This window comes from Botryllus schlosseri, chromosome 1, assembly GCF_051294905.1.
Source record: "Botryllus schlosseri isolate E-star chromosome 1, Bs_hap1, whole genome shotgun sequence".
Taxonomy (NCBI): domain Eukaryota; kingdom Metazoa; phylum Chordata; class Ascidiacea; order Stolidobranchia; family Styelidae; genus Botryllus; species Botryllus schlosseri.
This window is the reverse complement of record NC_137236.1, coordinates 32,044,969-32,067,627: the sequence shown is the minus strand read 5'-3', so window position 1 is coordinate 32,067,627 and position 22,659 is coordinate 32,044,969. Positions and strand designations below refer to the sequence as shown.

General features: G+C 37.5%; 3 protein-coding genes across 8 annotated transcripts in view; 1 reads left to right on the top strand and 2 right to left on the bottom strand.

The window, feature by feature from the left end:
• The window catches only part of LOC145435343 (prolow-density lipoprotein receptor-related protein 1-like), a 145,755-nt gene that overhangs the window by 61,868 nt on the left and 61,228 nt on the right, over positions 1-22,659 (top strand). For all 4 annotated transcript variants that reach the window (XM_080312646.1, XM_080312634.1, XM_080312642.1 and 1 more), the window contains exons 48-56: positions 91-142; positions 1,467-1,568; positions 1,718-1,815; positions 2,049-2,199; positions 2,623-2,815; positions 18,954-19,164; positions 19,615-19,801; positions 20,692-20,814; positions 21,955-22,147. In XM_080312646.1, the coding sequence (XP_080168772.1) occupies positions 91-142; positions 1,467-1,568; positions 1,718-1,815; positions 2,049-2,199; positions 2,623-2,815; positions 18,954-19,164; positions 19,615-19,801; positions 20,692-20,814; positions 21,955-22,147 (1,310 nt within the window). The remainder of the gene's footprint in view (positions 1-90; positions 143-1,466; positions 1,569-1,717; positions 1,816-2,048; positions 2,200-2,622; positions 2,816-18,953; positions 19,165-19,614; positions 19,802-20,691; positions 20,815-21,954; positions 22,148-22,659) is intronic.
• The window catches only part of LOC145435525 (uncharacterized), a 349,573-nt gene that overhangs the window by 274,839 nt on the left and 52,075 nt on the right, over positions 1-22,659 (bottom strand). The gene's annotated exons all lie outside the window — the stretch shown is intronic.
• Positions 4,188-15,992, bottom strand: LOC145435375 (uncharacterized). Of its 3 annotated transcripts, XM_080312666.1 has the most exons (16): positions 15,629-15,992; positions 15,027-15,574; positions 14,006-14,089; positions 13,703-13,834; positions 12,951-13,129; positions 12,627-12,743; positions 11,710-11,952; positions 10,694-10,825; positions 10,339-10,463; positions 9,064-9,150; positions 8,849-8,974; positions 7,836-8,130; positions 6,508-6,731; positions 6,114-6,322; positions 5,571-5,796; positions 4,188-4,637 (listed from the first exon to the last, which is right to left on the bottom strand). In XM_080312666.1, exons 1-16 carry the CDS (start codon positions 15,732-15,734, stop codon positions 4,549-4,551), a joined length of 2,922 nt encoding a protein of 973 aa, XP_080168792.1. In that variant the 5' UTR covers positions 15,735-15,992; the 3' UTR covers positions 4,188-4,548. The 3 variants fall into 3 exon arrangements, with proteins under 3 accessions (XP_080168792.1, XP_080168784.1, XP_080168778.1); XM_080312658.1 differs by having other exon boundaries at positions 12,951-13,096; positions 15,027-15,987; XM_080312652.1 differs by having other exon boundaries at positions 15,027-15,986.

The window sequence follows — 22,659 nt, the reverse complement described above, 5'->3', positions numbered from 1 at the left end:
TGATTTTAATCCGAGCCAAATTTTACGAATTCTTCACCGTATTTCAAAGTTTTATGTCGAAATTTGAATCTAAACGAATCTCTTTGTCAGGTATACAGCCCGGACAGACAAGAGGGGTCCAATCCTTGCAGCGTTAATAACGGTAAGTATATTTAGTTTAATAATAGGCCTCGATGTAGAACAGGGGTTCCCAACCTTTTTGGATGTCGGAGCCGCTTGAAAACACTAGAGTAGTCTACTTGTAACGAAAACGTAAAGCTAACTAGCCTACCTCTGGATCTCACCATCGCCAAAAGCATTCACATATACTTCTATAGATTCTATATCGGTTATTTAAGCATTGATTTGGTGAGTGCTATACATTGAAATAAACTGAAAATGCCCGTCGTTACTACAACATACTATTATGTCGTTATGTGATAGCTCTTCAACTGCATACCTTCCGGCACTTAATGCACAAGTTTGCGGGGGAAGCTACGCTACGTAATATTGGTCTTTTTGCAATTTGTTCTGGACTATAAGCCTTTATTTTGACGTTAGTAACATTGTGTCGAAATTTGACCTAAAAAAGGAAAATTTTGACCTAAAAAAATCAAAATTTTGACTTTTGACCTAAACAAACTGAATTTTGACCAAATTTTGACCTAACGTATGCAAATTAGGTGTTTTCCAAAATAATGTTAAAATTGTACCCCTTATCTTCATTTCTGGTTGGAACTGGCTGTCCTAACGAAGTAGTTAGGCCTGAAAAAACGTTTTTGGCTTAGAAACAGGCAACTTTTTACATGAAAAAACCAATATTTTAACGAAATCTGGCCCTATGAAGAATCCCAGTGGTTACGATATGTATTATGGGTAGAAATAATTACTGTTTTTTGTAGTACGAGATATACTTTCCTACATTCTTGGGTAGAAAGTGCATGTTCTTTTAAGAAGCTTGCCAAGGACGTTCAACAGCAGCAGTTGTTGGCTGACAACACTCAAGTTGTGCGTGCGCTACTGGTGACAAACCGTGTTGCTTCATTCTGAAAATGTTGGCTACATCACAATTTTTCATCACACGCTTCTTAATATAAGAACGATGCAATGCCCACGCCGTCTTGCTTCAGTTAGGATATTGCGGTACGTTGACCATACCACCATGTCAACTTATGTGTTTTATTTGACCGTTTATGATTCACAATGAGCAGACAATTAGCCGTTTACAACGGTAGGCAACGGTATAAAGTAGGCTGCAAGCAGTAAAATATCAAATGATAAGTTCACCAATAGTGGAAAATCTACGATACAAACGAAATGCAAACGTCAAAAAAAATTGGACTTATGAACGATTTTGACAAAATTTTGACAAATTTTGACATGTCAAAAAAAAAAAAAGCCATTCAGAGTTTTGTAGCAGGCAAATCTAATGCTTTGTTAAGAACCTTGCGTAGCATTGGTGATAATAACTGTGAATGTTATCGCAGGTGGCTGCGCCCATATATGCATGTATCAGGGACCAGGCAAGGGCATCGAGTGTAAATGCTCTTTCAACAAAATCGACCCGAAAAACTCTTCAAATTGTATTGGTAAGTACAGTTTTTTCCGCAGACAGGTATATTCCCAAAATTCAAGTGTACAGTATTCTCTTTTATATACAACAAAATGTCTAGGGTGCTCTAATTGCACCCCGTGATGTCCGATTTAAAACACACGCCAGCACCCTCGGTATTTTCAGAGCATCCTTCCTACGTTGTGTTCTCGAGAGGCAACACCATCGAAAGTATCGACGTGGACAACGTCAGCGATCCGAACGCACCCGTGCCACGCATGCAGGTAGCCGAGTCTTTTTCACACCTTATTTCGGAGATATGAATGTTAAATCTGTTCCAAGAGTCTTCTTAAGTATCAATCTAACCACTATAACCGTGAAATTTGGAAAAACTTTTTTTTTTTTACAGCCCTAATGCCTAAGTGCAGCTCAAGTTATAGCGCCAGCGTATAGTTTGAGACGTAGGACAGGTCCGAAAAAACACCCCTGATAATAATCTGTTTTTATTTCCTTTCAGCACCAATCGTTCATAAAGTCGGTGATAGCCCTGGCGCAGGACTTCTCCAAGTCACGGCTGTTTTACAGCGACATGCGCGCCAGCGCTATTTACGTGGTCAACCCCAGGGAACGCGACGCGAAACTGCGTGTGCCGAAGCCCGTCGTGCACGGTGGGTTTTATGAAGACAGCTTAACCAAATTAGATTAATATTAGAATTATAGCTACACATTTTTCAAATTAGATTACGATTGAAGTTATTGCTACACATTTTTTTCTAAACTACATTAAAATTAGGGTTATAGCTACACAGTTTTTCCAAATTAGTTCAAAATTAGAATTAGAGCTACGCAGTTTTTTTTCCAAATTTGATCAGAATTAAAGTTATGGCAACACAGTTTATTTCCAAATTAGATTAAAATTTAGAATTATAGCTACGTATTTTTCCGAATTAGATTAGAATTTGAATTAAAGCTACAGTTTTTTCCAAATTAGGTTAAAATTAGAATTATAGCTTCACATTTTTTTCCAAATTGAATTAGAATTGAAATTTTGAGCGGTCCTTGAACCTTTGACACTGCCCTTATATTTTCAGACGTAGACGCAGTCGAGGGCATAGCGTACCACCACGGCGAAGACGCCCTGTACTGGACCGGCTTCAGGTCTGCCACAATTTCACGCCATTCCCTGGACCAGACCAGACGCGGCGCCTACGACAAGCAGGTTGTCGTGACCGGGCTACTGGACGAGGACAGGCTGAGAGCGTTGGTCCTGTACGAATGCTCAGGGTGAGTTTAAGAGTATCAAAAAAAATAATTAAAATATTTATGTTTCGCTTTATGCGATAAGAGAGAGAGGTGGAAAATTAGCCAGAGAATTAGTCGGTAATTTTTTACATAATGTATTGTAAGCTGCAATTATTAGAATATTTCGTTGGATGCAGGGGTGTTTAAGTGGACCCCTAGGGCGTAAGGCACCAGACTTGGACAACTGTATGATTCTGGTTGTATAATTAGGCTAATTAAATCGAAATGCTGTTTATCTAACTTGCAAAATGTTTCTATGCTGTAATATTAATTCTAATCTAATTTGTGGTTTACCTGACATTAAACTATGATTTGATACAAGCTATTAATTGTAATCACATTTGGATAAAAACTATGTAGCTATAATTGTGATTTTAATCTACTTTGGAATCAAATGTGTGGCTATAATTTAAATTGTAGTTCATTTTAGACAAAAAAATGCATAGCTATTGTTCTAATTCTAATTTAAGTTGGAAAAAGCGTGTAGCTCTAAATCTAATTCTAGTCTGATCTGAAAAAGCTGTATCTCTATAATTCTACTTGTAATCTAATTTTGAAAAATATGCAGCTATAATTATAATCTAATTGGAAATGAAATGTGTAGCTATAATTCTAATTCTAGTCTTATTTGGAAAAAGTGTATGGCTGTAATTGTAATTTTAATCTAATTTACAATAAAATGCATAGCTATAATTATAATTCTAGTCTAATTTAAGAAAAGAATGTGTACTATGTAGCTATAATTGTATTTTATTCTAATTTGGTAAAAAAAAACATGTAGGCCTAGCTATAATTGTAATTTTAGTATAACGTGAACTGAAAGTGCAGCTTTAATTCTACTTGTAATCTAATTTAGAATAAAATGTGTAGCTATAATTATAATTCTCGTCAAATTTGAGAAAAACATGTGCGCTATGTAGCTATAATTGTATTTTATTCAAATTTGGTAAAATAACATGTAGGCCTAGCTATAATTGTAATTTTAATATAACATGAAATGAAAGTGCAGCTATAATTCTACTTCTAATCTAATTTGGAATAAAATGTGAAGCTATAATCCTACTTCTAGTCTAATTTGGAAAAAACGGTGGGTCTGTAATTATGATTTTGATGTAATCTGAATAAAATGTGTAGCTATAAAATATATACAGCCTTTAATGCTAATTCTATTCTAATTTGGAAAAAAATTGAGTCTGTAATTATAATTTTAATCTAATTCGGAATAAAGTGTGTAGCTATAATTCTAATTCTAGTTTAATTTTAGGAAAAAAAATGTGTAACTATCATTCTAATTCTAATCTAATTTGGAAAAACCTATAAAGCTATAATCGTAAGAGACAAGCCTTCGAATTAATATGCAATAATTTTGTGTTTATTACCATATAAAGCAGTGTCTAATCGTAGAGTATAAGTAGTAGCTTTTTATAAACACATGTGCATCATTGTTAAAGAAAGCACGAATAATCTAGCATTCACATTGAAAATTGTTATCAAAAGACGCTCTCTAGAAATAAATCATACAGTCCATGTCAGGACGGAAGCAGATAGCTAATAAAGCCGAATGCAAACACAAATATTGGTATATTATGTTGCTTAAAACACCAATACTTTGTAGTCGTCTGATACATTTGTTTGTATTGTAAAAGTATTAGTTTATCGTCGCGATCTGCAGATCTTCCGAGCTCTCAAGCCATCTCTGATACTTGCAGACGTAGTTAGATGCCGTGGGCTGCCTTGTAACGTTTGATATCTTCTTGAGACAGATGTTGCAGCCATTTCATTTTATATTCGCGATATATCGGAACTGGAAAGGAAGAATTGCTTTAATTCACTTTGTGCTTGAAGCTGTAGTTTCTCAGCTGTGTTTTGATTGTGTAAGTGAATGCATTTAGTAAGGAATATATTTTCAAGAGCTTCTACGAGGTAAAAAGCTTCAATATACAATTGAGTAGGCCTAATGTGCAGGCTACATATTGAAATGAACTGGGATATTTTTGGGTAACACTCATCAGGGGTAATCGTCAGCAACTAGTAGAGAATTGGAAACTAAAAAGCTAGAATTGTTTGAATAAAAAACCTCTGAAATCTTTACAGCAATCTGATAACCTCCTTTCTGGTTTACCAGTGTCTAATTTTGATATTGCCAAAATATGTTTTGTAAGCAATAACCTTATAAGTAGGGCCATTTTTTTGACATTACAAAACAAGTCAAAATTCTGTCAAAATTGTAGCGTTAGGTCAAAAAATTGTCAAAATTGTTTACAAAGTCAAAAATTTTTGCAGCCTGCATTTCGTTTGTATCGTAGATGTTTGCACTGTCGGTGATCTTATCACTTGACATTTTACAGCTTGTAGCCTACTTTATAGGCCTACCGTTGTAGACGGCCCATTGTCTGCTCATTGTGAATCATAAGCGTTCAAATGAAACAAATAGGTTGACATGGTGTTGTGCTCAACGTACCGCAATATCCCAACTGAAGCAAGACTGCGTGGGCATTGGTTCTTATATCGAGACCCGCATGATGAAAAATTGTGATGTAGACAATGAAGCAACACGGTTTGTCACCAGCAGTGCACGCACAACTTGAGTGTTGTCAGCCAACAACTGCTGCTGTTGAACGTTCTTTCTCCATTCTTGGCAAGATACTTAGTAGGGACAGACATTTTCTACCCGAGAATGTAGGAAAGTATCTTTCGTAGTACTGCAAAATTTTTACTATTCCTACCACAATATTACCTTTTGGCACTTCTTTGATAACGACCGTTGGTTTGAAAGGTTTCGCCATCTCGTGTTCAATCTCGATAGAGGCCTTGCACACGCAGTTACCGTCCTGGTCATTCCGGACGCTTGCCGCTGATTTGGTCTTGCGCGCAGACTGGCTTTCAGCTTCTACGAATTCGATGGTGCCTGTGACTGTTTCGGCTTGTTTTGCGAATGACTCTGCGGTAGCTTCCAATTGAAACTGAAACGTAGGGAGGCTTTGATAGGGAATGTTTATTCGATTTCAATTTTTTTTAATAATTCAGTAATTGTAATAAAATTTGGAAAATGTGGAGGTATCATTCTAATTTTAGTCTGATTTTGCAAAAACTGTGCGGCTATAATTGTAATTCTAATCTTATTTGGCAAAAGCAGTAGAGCTATAATTCTAATTCTAGTGTAATTTGAGAAAAAATAATAGCTATAATTCTAATTCTAATCTAATTTTGATAAACTTGAAGGTTTCTAGTCTAATTGCATGCTAGACGCCAGTGTTTTGATAACTCTAGACTAAATTACCTGATATCCCTGCCATCGCTTTGAGTAAAACCTCAGTTCCGGCGTCATTTGGTTCACGGTAAGCTTGAGGTCGCCTTTGAACTCCAACTGAATTTTCTGCCATTCGCGCATGTATAGTTCCTTGCTCTGGTAGACCTTTTTCCAGGTTTTTGAAGAAACCATCGCCTTTGATATTGGCTCCACGGCATCGCAGGTTACCATGTGTATAGCTGTGTGAATGTAATGCAATTTCGATGTAAAGATTGCTATTTACTGTAGTTAGTTAGTTAGTTCAAAGAGCCATATGTATAGCTGTGTGGTTGTAATGCAATTTTGATCTACTATTTTTACTCATAGTTCCAATGCTGGCTACTTTGACCACAAAAACTTTGTTTGATACCATACAGTAACTCACTTATTATTGATTCTTGAGATATCTTTTGGTGTATCATGACGCAGGCTTTGTGTTCGCGGTTGGTTTCGGCTATGCCGTTTGCCAAGTCGTTCAGGCCCAATTCTGAGTCGCCCTCTCCAGAGTCCAGGTCTTCTTCCATGGCTAATACCATGTACAGCCCCGGCACAGTTACCTCCAAGTTTATTTTTTCGTCCGGCTCGAACATAACGCCATCAGCAGCCCGTCTAAAGATATAAATTGGTGTATTGTAGGAGCAATATCATGCCATACATTTTATGGCTCGGCTATGGATCTTCGGTCAATTGCGTGTCTTATACAACGGGACACTTCTTTTTTTAATGCGTTTTTCCAATTTTTAATGATGATTCATCTCAAACATGAAAAAAATGCTAGTTTTAGTCACATATATTCGAGAAATTCTGGTCAAGTACTGTGATTTATCTTTATAATCTAATATTTGGGAGTGTTGTCGATATTATACGTGTTGAAATAATGGGATTTTTACTTGAAATTGTCAAGCTAGTGTCGGTTGTAGATGCGGTGCGATTTTGCCAACACTGTAGCAGCTTCTCAGGTCTTTTTAATTTATAATAGAATTAGAATTATAGCTACACAACTTTTGCCAAATTAGACTAGAATTAGAATAATAGCTACACATTTTTTTCTCCAAATTAGACTAAAATTAGAATGATAACTACACAGTTTTTGCCAAATTCGATTAGAATTAGAATGATAACTATTAGCTATACATTTTTTTCCAAATTAGACTGGAATTAAAATTATAGCTACACAATTTTTTTTCAAATAAGGTTGGAATTAGAATGATAGCTACACAAATTTTCAAATTAGACTAGAATTTGAATGATGGCTACACATTTATTACCAAATTAGACTAGAATTAGAATTATAGCTACACAGTTTTTGCCAAATTGGATTAGAATTAGTATGATAGCTACAAATTTTTTCCAAATTAGACTAAAATTAGCATGATAGCTACGCAGTTTTTTGCCAAATTTGATTAGAATTAGAATGATAGCTACACATTTTTTTCCAAATTAGACTAGAATTAGTTTGAGTCATGCACAATGACTCGAGTACCAGTCGAGTCAACACAAAAATTGACTCAAGTCGAGTCATTTTACGCATTTGACAATATGACTCGAGTCATCACAATCCTGCTAATTAGTCTAGTTGTACATCTAGAGTCGTCTGAGTGTCTGCTCGCAATGCCAGAGATTCAAAATAACCAAGATTTTCAAATTTACTCAATTCAAAAATCTGAATTGGTCATCATTTTGTGAGTGACCATTAAATTCATAACTTCCCACCTGTTTTTATATGTGATATCTTTCCAAGTGTGACCCATCTTCCTTGAGTACGCGTTTGGATTGTGTCTGTAGCCGTCGATGGTGTTGTAGCTTGGATTCGTATGCTTTCGCATTATCAACACTTTTCGTTTTGGAGCCGCTTCCGAAGAGTAATTGATCGCAGGTTTTGGTACAGGGAGAGATAGCGTTATGGCTTCTGGAAAGCGTATGCCGTGCTTCATTCTGCCTGACTGTGCCATTGTGTCCTTGCTGATTTCGATGATCTGGCAGGCCCCGACTAACTTTCCATAAGCACCTGTTGTATGATTGGAATTTAGGGCTGCACGCCAATTCTGGCTCGATTCCAACCTATAGGAGCATTGCTGTATAAGAAAGAACTTTTGAATTTATTAATAAAATGTTTGGATGGATTTGGTTTGGATGGATTTGGAATAAATAGTATGTATGGTCGAAATTCTCAATCCTAATTTTTCAAACTGACAACCATAAATACTACCTATTGTTTCAAATCCAAAATTTTAAACATTGAATTGAGCCAAATATGATGTGCAACGTTTTTTTGGCTAAACTTACAATTTTGTCGAAAATCAGTATAATTTGCAGAAAAAATTTATTTTTTAAACCCTACTTAACAAATTCATGGGATTGGCAGTGAATTTTTGAATTTTTTTTTTGAAAATAATTCAAAAATTCTCAAACATTCGCTTCTATACCTTGGAATTGAGCCAAATATGGTATGTAGCTTATTTTTTCGCCAAGCTTACGTTTTGATCCAATATGCAGTATAATTTGAAGAAAAAAGTTATTTTTGAAATCTATTCAACAAATTCATGGGGTTGGCAGTAAATTTTGAAAATAAAAAAAAAGAATTAAAAATTTTCGAACTAAAATTATGTTCGCTTCTATACCCTGGAATTGAGCCAATGCCAAAGTAAAATTTGTGTCGGATATTTGATATAATTTGAAGTAGCATAAATTTAACACTAGTAAACTTCATCCATGCACCGCCATACCTCTCACGCATGGCATTTCTTTACTGGTCTGCTTCACCGCGTCTTCACATATGTTCCTGACGATCATTTCCACCATCTGCGGAGGGTGACCCGATAGCTGGTCTTCTTGCAATTTGATACTGACACCTAAATTTCAAATGTACGTTCGATTCAGGCTACCATTGGAGTCAACCATGTTCTAATTTAGCATAGGCCTAAGCTTACTCGAATCTTACCTGGGTCGATGGTAGATTGGAAATTGCCACCGGCTTGTGTTATCACAAAACGATCCATTTTCTGTGTGTTGATAACGGCAATCTTTCCTGAATACAACACGGAGACGGTCAGAATAGCCGGCCCGTCGTGTTCCGCATCAAGCACACTTCAATTTCTCAATCATAAATTGTTCATTGATTGGAGGAATTAACTGATTAAGAAATTGAGAATAAATTTATACCGTGATATTCCATGTATAATACGTCCCCATGCATAATGCCCTGAAAATGGCATGTAGATTCTAGGGAAAAGCCTGTGCCCATGTATAGTATGCACCCTGCACGAGCAGTACATGCATAGTTCATGTGTGAATGGCGATTATGCAAGCTTGTCGTGTTGACAAACTTGCACGTATGATAAGTTACTAGCGATGTTTATGGTTTAGTATTTGCAGAGATCGCTATACACTTAACGGCATTGTCTCTAAACGCTTGTAGATAGCAGCCGAAGCCTGCGAGGCCGGCGACGTGATAGTTCAGGCAAGCGACGATATCTTGCGCAAGAGGCCTATTACAGATGCGATTGCTCAGGCCAACAACGATTATTTCTTTCGCACCAGGCCTCCTGGAGATGCGCAAGAGGCCTGTTGTAGATGCGATTGTTCAGGCCTGTTGTATGACGCGATAACTTAGCGAGGAATGCGCGCGCAGCAATCGATGAGCTTATTTCGCTCGCGCACAACGCGTGCTGTTGTGCCGCGCAGACCAATCTCACTAATTGGTAACACGCCTCTCTCAAATTGACAGCGCCTAACAATGATGATACGAATTACGGAGAAGAGTGGCCGAGTGTGATGCGCGATTAACAATAAACATGAAGAAAGTTGTGATTTCAATAACTTTTATTTCGAGGGAGATTTTTTTCAAGAATTGTTGTACCCATCTCTCGGTTTTAGGGCAAATATCGGTAAAATTATGCGCGTTATACATTGAAAATTGCGGTGATTTATCGAAATTTGACAGTATGACAGAATCTAGCGAACCGAATTGAAGCTAGATTTCTTTCAGAAGATATTCTACGGTCAACGGTCTAGTTGGTAGGTTTTACAGAACCACGCTCGGCAGGTGTTATATCTAAGAGGCTCCAGCAAAGTCTAGGACTAAGTTTGTCTAAAAATAGGAGTGTTTTGTTGCATAGACTTGTCGTGATTGCATTTTGGAGTTATTTTGATTTTTAAAGGCTAACTAATCACGAAAGACATGAATAATGCGTATAATATCGTTCGTACACCTTACCGAATACTTGTGACTCTGTCACGGCGTAGTAATGCTTCTCCCCATTGATTTGCCTGGACTCTATCCTAGTCGGTATTCTTGTCCACGAGAAATGACGGGACATGATAATTGTGGTTTCCTCGTGCCTGAAAACCGAATAGTTTTTGGGTTGTGGAACTTCAATACACGTTTTAAGAGTGTATTCCTAATAAATACATGAAATATAATCAGTAGTGAATTAAAAACAGTTTTTCCGATTAGTTTCACGACATTTCATCTGTTTCTCTGGTAGTAGCAGCTTTCCAAGAGTACATTAGCTCTGAATACAAATCTTGTAAGATCTGCGTTATGTTAAGGTGCGGGGTTCAATCCTTACTGGTTGATGCATTTGTCGAGAATTCTCATTTTGACAGTGGCGTTTTGTCGTAGGCAGTAGCTGAGAGGCTCCATGTTTAAGTCTATGATACAGCTGCATAGCGTGTCGTCCTCCGTGAGGCCTAGCTTCATTCTGAAAATTATAGACTTGTTGTAAATTGAGCCATACGCTATATGAATATTGAGACTGATTCACTTGCATTAAGGGCATTCTAGACATGGTAATGTTATGGAGATTGTCGCCTAAAGTCTGTATTGCTATAATTCCATGTCATTCTATGTCCTTAAATTCTGTATCTTGGACATTGCAGTGAATTCTTAACTGCCATGATGTTTGCAAATACTGATTTGAATAATATGATCATCAGGGTTGTAACATTAAGTCACAAGGCACCGAGTCATAAGTCAATCCCATTTTCATAATTTTGACTCGGGTCAAGTCGAGTCATTTTCAATTCACCACCGAGTCAAGTCCGAGTCCAAGTCAGCTCGACTTGGGTCGATGTATGGATTGACTCGACTTGGAATCGAGTCATTGCGCACGACCCGAACTGAGTCATTTGACTCAAGACTCGGAATTCTATGACTGACATTTCATTGTAATTTCAAAGAATAGTAACGTAACTGCAATATTGGGATTTTTTCTATTGGTACTGGTACTTGAAAATGCGACCAAAACTGCTAAAAGTGAGGAAAATCAGTATATTAAAAATGCGAACTATCGATATCACCTAACAGAGTTATAAAAAGTGGGTTTATCAGGACCTTAACTGGAAACTGAGCAGTTAACGCAAAGACTCGGACTCGAGTCAGAATAGCATGCCTCGGACTCGACTCGTTGCACGCTGACTTGGACTTGAACTTGAAAATGACTCGACTTGACTCGAGTCGAATCGCAAAAGTGAGATTGACTTGTGACTCTGAGCCTTGCGACTTGGTTACAACCCAGCTCATTGTGCTCAGCCAAAGTCGCTGGTGCTTATAGTTATCCAAATCGGCATTATTCCTTCTCAGTACCTGTCGAATTCCTGCCTCTCAAATTTCAAACGTACATCCCCGTCCAACGCGCCTTCCGGTATATCCACTTGTACGTAAAACGGAGTCTTGACCACCCCACCCGATTTTGGCACTTCGGCGTAGTAAATGTTCGGGTTCAGGGGGGCCGTGTTGGTGGGGTCTGGGTCTGGTTTCAGTGGCCTCAAATTCAAGCTGTACTTGACTGGCGGCTTTGGCAGGTTCAGTCTTGAGAGTATTCTTTCCCTTGATGCAGAGTGGGTTAATTTTAGTTGCGAGTGGGCTGTGTGGTAATTGCATCCTTAGATAGACATTAGGGTTGCTCAAAAATAACTGGTATTCTTCAAATTTTACTGGCTTCTTGATAAAATTGTTAGGTTGCCTAAAAAAAAGGCTGCACACCAATTTCGGCTCAATTCCAAGTTCCCACCTATAGAAGCATTGCTATATAAGAAAACAGTTTTTGTTTTTTGTTCAAACTGTACTGGCTACCCAATGGAATTGTTAGACTGTCTGAAAAAACAATGCACACCAAATTTGACTCAATTCCAACTAGTAGAATCGAAGTTATCGGGGCACAAAACTTTGGATTTGAAAGATATAGTATCTACGGTGGCAAATTCTTTTATTATTTATTATAGACTAGGTACTTTAGCCACCTCTTTGGCAGACTTGGACAGCTAGAAAATTTTCAGCTATTCTAAATTAGATTAGAATTATAGCTACACAGTTTTTCCAACTGAAATTAGAATTAGAATTATAGCTACATAGCAAATTAGATTAGAATTAGAATTTTGCGGTTGTCCAAGTATGCTCTGAGGGTTCTTGTGTTAAACTAAGAAGTCATGTTCTATACTGGGACTATGGAAATATTGCGTTTGTAGTAGCCTACATTGTGTAGCCTCTGAAACATCGCTGACCTTTCAGGGTCTCTTTTCGCCTTTTTTGTCTTCCTTTTTGATTTCCCGCCTTCAGGCGCGTGCCGTGCCGCGGTGTCTATGTACGCTGGGCTGTAGGTGTGCGTACTTTGTGATTCCCTACAGGGTACAAAACATACGATTTATGTTGTGCACCCGTTCACTGTTAGTGTTTGTATACTACGGTTACCAATTCCTAAAGAGAGTGCCTTGGAATTTAAAATCGAATCACTCAGGTATGGCACTGCATTTTTCTTGGCCTCAGTTACTGATATCTGACCCGATTGTCGAATTGGTACACCCCTGCTCAAGGCTGTAGTGTTCTACCTGTAATTTCTCTCCGGTGTCTCTGTGATGTATGTCCGAGTGCGCGGTGATGTACCTGTTGTTTGGAATCTCACATTTGTCGTCGAGATTTGTGGTTGACTGTCTGTAGGTTGGCGCAGATTGCTGTCTCCGTCTGGCGCTTCTCTCTGTGACGATACCGCGTCCGTTTCGTTTTCATCCTGTATATTGTGATTGCTTACACGCCAGAAGAATTATCGCACAAGACTCAGCTATTGCATATTGATATTGAAATGATCCCGAATATTTTCTAGGTGACACTCGTCAGGGGTAATCGTCAGCAACTAGTAGAGAATTGGAAATAGCATTGTATATCAAGAACCGTATCACTGAATACGACTAAGCAACTGTGATGAAATGCAAAAAATGTGTCTGACACACAGTCAATAACATAAAATGAGAGAGTTTTTGGGACACACTTCCCCCCAAAAATGAATTTTAACACTCAAAATCTCGTCTGACACTTTAATAATACAAGCGTGTGACAGAATCCTTGTGCTTCATCAAGAATGTAGGCTTCCCATAGCACGTCAACCTTCCGTTGTCCATGCAATGAGTACACTTGAGTTTCATACTGTACGACCTCACTGGTTTTTGAGACTAGACATATGTTAGAACTCTTAATAAGTAAAGCAGGATACAGTTTTATTTTGATATGATTTGTAATTTGTCTTTTGATGAATCGAGAATTTCGACCTTAGCTTTTACATGTGGTTTTTGATACTTATGCCTACCTCTCGATTCGTAGCTGGTCCGTCGATCTGGCTCGATAAAACGAAGCCAGTTCCCGATTCCTTTTTGGTGTCCAACACGGTTTGCATTGCGTCCAAATTTGGCGTAGACGCCGCCGAGCTTCGGCGCTTTTCCTTCGAAAGCAATAGTAGCCAACATAGAGTAATATTTTCCTTCAATTGACCCTATCATTCTATATTTTATACCATACACTGATATTTGAAGCATTTGTAGTGACACTTCTACCTCAATACTGTCTACGATATTTTAGCAATGGCAGCAATTATGGTAGACTTGGTTATTACCTGCTGGCTCCTGCTGCTCATGGCACTTTCTGTCCTTCGGTCGATACCGTGTTCTTTTAATTCCTCGTTTTCTTGCTTGGTATTCTATAACAGACAGACAGGAGTTTGTTTTCAAAATAAGAGAATTATTTCAGTGAAATTGTCGCTAGCAATATGAATATGACCGTCAGGGGCGTCAGGTCATTGAGTTGGTTGGTCACTAGGGCTGTTAAAAAAAAAAAATTTTTCCTGGATTCCGGGGATTCACTGATTAAATTGTTTTGTTGCCTAAAAAAACCGCTCACCAAATCTGGCTCAATATCAACTCGTAGACGTGGGCTGGGTTGTAACCAAGCCACAAGTCAATCTCACTCTTAGAGCTTTGACTCGAGTCAAGTCGAGTCATTTTCAATTCACCACCGAGTCAAGACCGAGTCCAAGTCATCGAGCAGAGGGTGGAGTCCGAGTCATGGTATTATGACTCGAGTCCAAGTCATTGTGTCGACTGCTCAGTTTCCAGTTAAAGTCTTGTTGAACCCACTTTTATAACTCTGTTTGGTGATATCGAATGGTTCGTATTTATAATATACTAATTTTCCTCACTTTTAACAGTTTCTGGTCGCAATTTAAAGTACCAGTTTACCAATAGACGAAATCCCAATAGGGTGGTTGCTTTACTGTTTTTCGCAATTACAATGAAATGTCGGTCTTGGCCGTCTGAGTCTCGAGTCATATGACTTGGTTCGAGTCATGCGCAATAACTCGAGTCCGAGTCGAGTCAATACACAGATTGACTCGAGTTGAGTCATTTCCGTATTTTGAGAAAATGACTCGAGTCAAGTCACGACTTGAGTCATTAGAACCCTGGATGTGGGCATACAGGAATTTGAAAATTTGAAATTTTGTGTATGTGTATTTCATGCGGTTCTTAGGACAATTTAACAGGTAAAAGTGATCCAAACTTAGCTAAAACTGCAATCTTCTAGAATCATTATACCCAACCATATAGAAAAAAAATCAAATGGTACCTAACATACTCTACCTTTGATGCTGATGTTGGTCTGGTATTCTGCGGTGTATCATTAATCCTTTTTACTGCAGTATTATCCGGTTCTGATACATTTGCTGTATCTTGTCGGTTCAATTGTACTTGTGCATCATCATTTGTGTCCATATTCTGGGTATTTCCACTCGGTATTGGTACTGTGTTTGACTCATCCGTGTCACCACCTTCATGATCTTGCTGGATTGTATTCTCTTCCTTGGTCTGTTCGATTTTATTTCCATCTGCTGTCTCTTGGCTTTGAATATCGGTCGTGTTACCTGGTATTTCATTCAGTGTTGATGATTTTGGTTCATTATTTGCTTGGTCTTCGACTGATTTGTCTTGATTTTTGTCTGACTGGTCAGTCGGAAGGTCTGAATCTTTATTTAGCAATACTGGTGCTTCTGTGTCCGTTATGCTATCTTCCGATGGTGCAATTGTGGTTGTATCTTCGCCTGTGTTATCAACTTTGGTTGTATTGATATTGTCAGGATCTTTGGCGCTGTCTTCGCGCTGTAACGCTGATTCTTCTTTGATATCTGGCTCTGTAACACTTTCATTAGAGCTTGGCGGCTCTATGATGTTATGAGACGAGTTACCGTCATCGGCTGGCTTTGGTTGCTCTTCTGAGTTGGTCGCCTGTGGTATTCTGACTTCTAATTTAGCAGACGTTGGTCTGTCTGATTGAGAGTTTGGTTCGCTCATGGTGGAAACGTATTAACTCTAATGCTGTGAGGGTTGTTGAATTTTGTTATCTTAAATGTAATACTAAGTGGTTTCGGAGTAGGGTCATAGTGGGTATGAAACTGAATCGGCATAGAAATTTGTAGGTATTACCACTTATTAGGCTAGGGTTTAGCTTGAATTTAGGATTCGTCTGTATTTTGTCTTGAAATTCATATTTGTAGATTTTTCCCGCTACCATGATACACGAATTCAGTAATTCTAAGTCTAATCTGATTTGGAAAAATCTGTGTAGCTATAATAATATTTAGAATATAATTTGAAAAATACTTGTGTAGGCCTATAATTCCAATTTTAATAATTTTGGAAAAAAAAACATTGTAGCTATAATTCTAATTCTAGTCTACCGTGATTTTGTAAAAAAAACTGTATAGCTATAACTCTAATTTTAATATAGGCTAATCTAGAAAAGCTGAACATTTTCTGGTTTTCTATGAGGTTAGATATGCTACGAAAGGCCTAGATCTATTTATTGTGGTAGGCTAACTATATCTGAATATAATATCATGTAACATAATCTACGTTAAATCTAATTTCTTGTCTTTAGCAAACTTTCTCATACACTTTGCCGTGGTGGTTAGGGTTATTTAGATATAATATATGATCATTTACCAGTATACTATCACATAGAAGCCCTGATTGAATATTCTATGTTGTAGTCATTTGATATGGCATACTTACAGTCCACAACAAAGCTTGAAAAAGATATATACCAATGTTATGCTACTATGTTTAATTCAAGCCTAATATTTCATATCTGCTCCATCTATCTGTTTATATATGGCATTTTAACTTAGCTTATGAGATACTATTGTCCTATAACACCACATGTATTAGGCCTATATAGTGCGGTATATAGGCTACTGATTACTATGTTAGTCATGTTTAGTAGCAAACTCTAGCTAAAACCTCTCTGAGAGTATCTTTTAATCTCTGCCAATTCTGTAAAAGAAAACAATGTAAAGATGATAGGCCCTATTAAATTTATACTATTGGTAGGCTTCTTATTGCAACCCCACTGATATAACTGAACAATTTTTTCCCATGTAACTCATTCATTTTAATAACCTCTCTGTCTAAGCTTAGTAATACCCGATTCAACTTATTCCCTGCGCAATGCTGTACAAACTAAGTCATCCAAACCCTGACTAGTTCAAATTGGAACAAAGTATTTTCCATGGATACCGCTTGTCTTAAGTAAATATGCCTCGCTGTGGCTATGTATTTGACTAGAACTTTACGATCACGCTGTAAAGTGGCCAAGTTTCTTGAAATTTAGGTATAAGTATTCTTGTCCATGCGAGACAGCAGTTAAATAGTGTGTACCGTACAGTAATCTGAGTAAAAAGTAACCAAGCTGCCTGTAATCTTTCGTTCTATGCCTGTGTAGTTAATAATCTGTACATTTTAATAATATTATGGTGTTTCATACAGCCATAACTACTGTCTTCCACCATTCATATTCCACTAAACCCTAGTGCTGTAATCTGCTTGGTATAGCTAAAGCTATTCACGGTGTGACTGGTGTTGTGGGCAGATATGCCATACTCATTGTTGCTATGTGGCTTTTGTTAGGCGACAATGCCTTGAAAACACATCATTCTGTTGACACAATACCTCTTTTATGTCAGAGCTTCTGATATATCTACACTTATGGTCTTTTGTTAGGAGGCATTTAATAAACTTGTATGGTTAATTTAGTTAGTGTTCCAGCACCTGTGGAACTTTAAATGTGGTATTTTGTATAGCCTGTTTTGATCACTGTAAATTTCTTTTAAGCTGATTTTACAGTAATGTAGGGAATTGGCTGTTGCCTGTTGTATCAAATTTGGGATAACTTCTATAGGCCTGTAGCGTGTTGGTTACTAGTTGTTAAGGCTATGAAATTCTGTAACAATTATCTAATATACTGGTTATAAAACAGAACTGGTGATTGGTTATCAACTGAAGCCCCCTAAAAAACTTGGCAAGTTAAGCCTTTATAGTGCAAAGGTATGAAATGTGTGCATATAAACGAATTTACCTGGTTTCAGTTGTCCAATTGCGCCAATGAGCGTTCACAAGTGATGCCAACTATGTCTCTATGCCATGCTATACCTTGTCATTATTTCCATGGTCATTGGTTAATTACTTCGATCAGTGTACCACATTTCCTAAGGTTAGGCTAACAATCTAATTGCGTATCATATTTCCGTCACAATATAGGAATATAGGATAGACTTACAAGCCATTAGCGTCGCAGAACTTTGAATTTCATGAAACTTCAGAAATACAGGACACACTAACTTTGTTTTGTTAATCTACTCGCTAAAAGCTTTCTGACTGACTCTCGTCATATATGCATTTAATAATAATATATATAACAGCCCTAAACATAACATGAAGCTATTTTCGTGTAATGCTATGATATTGTAGCCTATACTATACCATCAGTAGTAGGGCTCTTCAGAAATGACTTTTTTTTTTTCAAATCGTACTGGCTACTTGATAAAACTGTTAGGTTACCTAATTTAAGCCTACACACAAAATTTGGTTCAATTCCAGCCAGTAACTGCTTTGCTACAGGAGAAGAAAGTTTCTATTTATTATATAAAAATGAATAATAAAAAATTTGAAAATTGTCTGTTCACCCCATGAAAGTGTTAGGCTGTCTATAGAAACGATGTTCACCAAATTTGCTTCAATGCCAACCAGTAGAAGCGGAGTTATTGCTGTCGAAAAATTTGGATTTGAATAAAATAATATTTACAGTGACCGATTCTTTGTTTATTTATTATAGTTGTGCTCACTGTAAAAACTATTTTATTTAAATCCAAATTTTTCGACGGCAATTACTCCGCTTCCACTGGTTGGAATTGAACCAAATTTTGTGTGTAGGCTTAAATTAGGTAACCTAACAATTTTATCAAGTAGCCAACACGATTTGAGAAAAAATGTCATTTTTGAAGAGCCCTAATCATTAGCCTACTATTAGCAACACTATGTACAAAATTAACGCTGGGCAAATTATATATTAGATCATTACCTAAGTATATCCCTAACTTTACTCTGTGTCAGGGGCTGTGATTATTATCAGGTTTGGTAAAGTCATCAGTCTCGACGATTTCATAAACCCTATAAACACATACGCCTGTCCAAGTCAGGTTTTAGCATCATGTGTAAAATTATACTCTTTTGCAGACCGCAATATGTCTTTTGGACTAATTGGAACAAGAGAAATCCGGGAATTCACCGCGCCCATACCGATGGCACCAGCAGTATGTCGATTATATCCTCGAATATCGCGATTCCCAACGGGCTGGCTATCGACATCCACTCAAAGACCTTGTATTGGACAGACGCAAAACTCGATAAGATCGAGAGCTGCAACTTTCACGGGAGGAACAGACGGGTACGTCTGTCGATAGTGTCGATGAAGTGGTTGTAGCCTACATACCTTGCCAGTTAATTGGTCAAGTAGAATTGTATTTATGATACCATGTCTCCAGGCGCACAGGGAGGGCGTTTCGGGGGTCGAAACCCCCTACTTTTGAAGCGCGAAGCCCCCTTCTTAAACGCGAAACCCCGTCTTTTTGAAATGCCCGTTCTGACGCTAATATTCAGTTGCAATTCAATAAGTCTTACTATAAGTGTTGCGCGTGGCCAATTAGCGACAATTTTGCGTCCATATCAAAATCCGGACTGGTGACAATTGTATATCCAAATCTAAGCTTGTCCCTATCCCAATATCAGCCAGAAAAGGTCTCACTCTTGTATAGATACATCTTAACAGCTCCTAAACATTGTGTCCTCAAAAATCTGAAATCAGAGATACTTCTAAAGCAAATCTTGTTAACCACAGGTGATTTTCCATGGCGAAGTCAGGCACGCCTTTGGCATCACCGTCGCGGGTGAATTCCTGTACTGGACCGCGTGGCGACCGACCCAGGTGCTACGCGTGCATCGCTATACCGGAAACCAGTTCTCTGTGGTACGCAATTGGACCTCTACAAAGCCAATGGGCATACTGGCTGTTTACAACGATTCTTGTGAGTTATTTGGGTTTCGCGATCCCGTAATATGCACGGCTGAAATTATCCTTGTCTGAATGGTTCGGTTATGTAATTCTAGAGGAGATTTTTAGGATAAATCGAAAGCATAATCAATCTTCAATGTTGCCTTGATTTGAGGCCTATCAGACAGCCGAGTGTTTTGTGAAGTGTAGATTTCGTGCGTTAAATTTTCAAGTGTTTCTTTCACAGAATATTAAGCTCTTTACAATACACTCTTGCTCAAGGAAGCTACATACCATGAGTTATTATCAATAAGTTTGAAATAGGAATGCAGAAAAGCATCAACATTCATATTTCCATATTTTATCATGCTCGTATACGATAACGTTACTATTATCGGCTCAAATTCATTGCCAAGTCATATAAAATTTGAAAATAATTTGAAATTCCGTGTTCAAATCTCAAAGAGAGTTCAACTGAATGTTTTAAATCCAGTTTTGTCATATCTCAATCTCAAATAGGCCTAGCCATTATCTCTACTGGTTACCGGTTTTTCTTTAAATTCTTCTATTCTCAATAAATTTTAGTGCCGTTTTACTGTCCATTGAATAATATATTCATGTTGAATTGTAAAGAACATTGTATTTCAATAATCATGTCACAAAATGTGATGTTACCAAGTTAAAAATTCAAGTAATCAAGGCAAAAAGATGGCTTCAGCTCAGTGCAGTATTTTCTGATGGTACATAAAACTTAATTTGTCGGTATAAACTGTCATTGTTGTTGCTGGTACGACCGTCGCTTACTTCTTGATGAAAACACTAGTAGTTTTTGAGTTGTAATATGATTATGTAATATTGTAACGGAAGTCTGTTTACCACGGCGGGTGCCAGGCTTTTGAGCTGCGTTTAATTCTACACGCACAGGTGACGCTGATCCGTGCTTATCAAGCCCTTGCCCGGCTAAACTGGTTTGCATGAGCAGATTCAGAGGCGGGTATGACTGTATATGCTCTGACGGTGAACCGGCTGTTAACGGAAATTGTTCTGGTAAGTAATTGCGTTTCTGTGGCAGGTTTTCTGATAGCTAGGTTATATCATCAAGGCGTAGAGTATTCAAATCTGTATGCAGTAATGACTTTGGTGATTTGAGTCGTGATACAAATCGATGCGTTGCTGTACGCCTACCGAATTCGTACGTTTCTTGCCAATGAGACTTTATTGTTATTTCCATATTTCTTTTTACTGTGGAAGCCTTGAAACTTTGTTATGGTTCCATCATCAAGCACAAGTATAGGTAACATGTTAAATTTCTACCCAAGTGCAGATAAAAGTAGTCATTTTCGAGTAAGTATAAAGTCGGTTTTCTAGCCTTAGTTTTGCCTATAAATTGTAAACTCGGTAGGGGTGTGACTAGCGATTGCCAAGTAAATAAAATTTCAAGTAATTTGGTACTTCTAATCTAGTTTCGAAAAAAAAGACACCGTTGCTAGAATTCTGATAATGATATGATTTGGAAAAAATTGAGCGGCTCTAATTCTAATTATAGTATAATTTGGAAAAAAACTCTGCCCTATAATTGTGATTCTAATTCTAGTCTAATTTGAAAAAAAAAAACTGTAGGCCTATAGTTGCAATTCTAGTCTAATTTAGAAAAAAACGTGTAGTTAGAATCCTAAGTTTAATCCAACTTGGGAAAAAAATCTGTAGCTATAATTGTAATTCTAATCCAATTTGTAAAAACTGTATAGTTATAATTCTCATTCTAGTCTAATTTAGAAAAAAAAACCTGTAGGCTACCTTTAATTCTAATTTGAGTTTAATTTGGAAAAACTGTATAGCAATAATTCTAATTCTAGTATACTTTGGAAAATCTGTGTTGTGATAATTCTAATTCTAGTTTGATTGGAACAAAAAAACTGTTGCTATAATTCTAATTATAATATAATTTGGATAAAGACACGTTATTATAATTATAATTCTAGTCTAATTTGGATAAAACTGTGTAGCTATCATTCTAATTCTAATATAATTTCAATAAAGCTAGGTTATTATAATTCTGATTCTAATTTGAAAAAAGCCGTATTCTAATTCTCTTTCCAATCTAATTTGGAAAGGCTAAAATTTTCAAGTTCCCAAACTCTGCCTGTGAGGATGGCATTGGTTTAATAAACGTTATTTTGTATGCAGCTATTGACTCGAGAGGGAAATGTCACTTGTTGAAAGAGTTTGACTGCGGCGCCAGCTTGTCCAAATACAGTGGCAGTGACTCTAGCTCTGGCGCGTTGAGATGCATTCCGTACGAGCTTACTTGCGACGGAACGCAGAACTGCGTCGACGGTATCGACGAGGAAGAGAGATATTGCAATTTGAGAAAGTGTCGGTAAGTTGTTCATCTTATGATCTGTGAACAGGCGACCCTAAAGCATGTGGGTTAAAATTTTAGTCGAGGCTGGGTTGATTTGGGATTAAATTCAAGTTTGGGTAAGGGTTAAAGTTCATATGATGGACGGGTTAATGATAGATTTAGTGTTAGGTGTGAATTAAAGTTAGAGTAAGGGTTTGTTTAATGTTAGATATAGGGTTGGGTGTGGGTTAAATTTAGACTTAAGGTTTGGTTACCGTTAGATTTAGGGTTGGGTTGGGTTTGGGTCGAAGTTTGAGTTATGGTCAGATTAGCATTAGATTTAGGGTTCGGTATGGGTTAAAGTTAGTGTTGAGTTTTGGTTAATGTTAAATTTAGGGTTAGGTGTGGGTTAAAGTTTGGGTTTGGTTAACGTTAGATTTAGGGCTAGGTTTGGGTTGAAGTTAGAGTTGGGTTAACTTTACATTTAGAGTTAGGTTACCGTTAGATTTAGGGTTGGGTTGGGTTTGGGTCGAAGTTTGAGTTATGGT

Coding starts and splice junctions, on each gene's coding strand:
- LOC145435375 (XM_080312652.1), bottom strand. CDS start 15,734: ATGAGCGAACCAAACTCTCAATCAGACAGACCAACGTCTGCTAAATTA. Junction 14,090..15,026: donor GACCAACATCAGCATCAAAG/GTAGAGTATGTT, acceptor TGTCTGTTATAG/AATACCAAGCAAGAAAACGA. Junction 9,151..10,338: donor GACAGAGTCACAAGTATTCG/GTAAGGTGTACG, acceptor TGTTGTATTCAG/GAAAGATTGCCGTTATCAAC.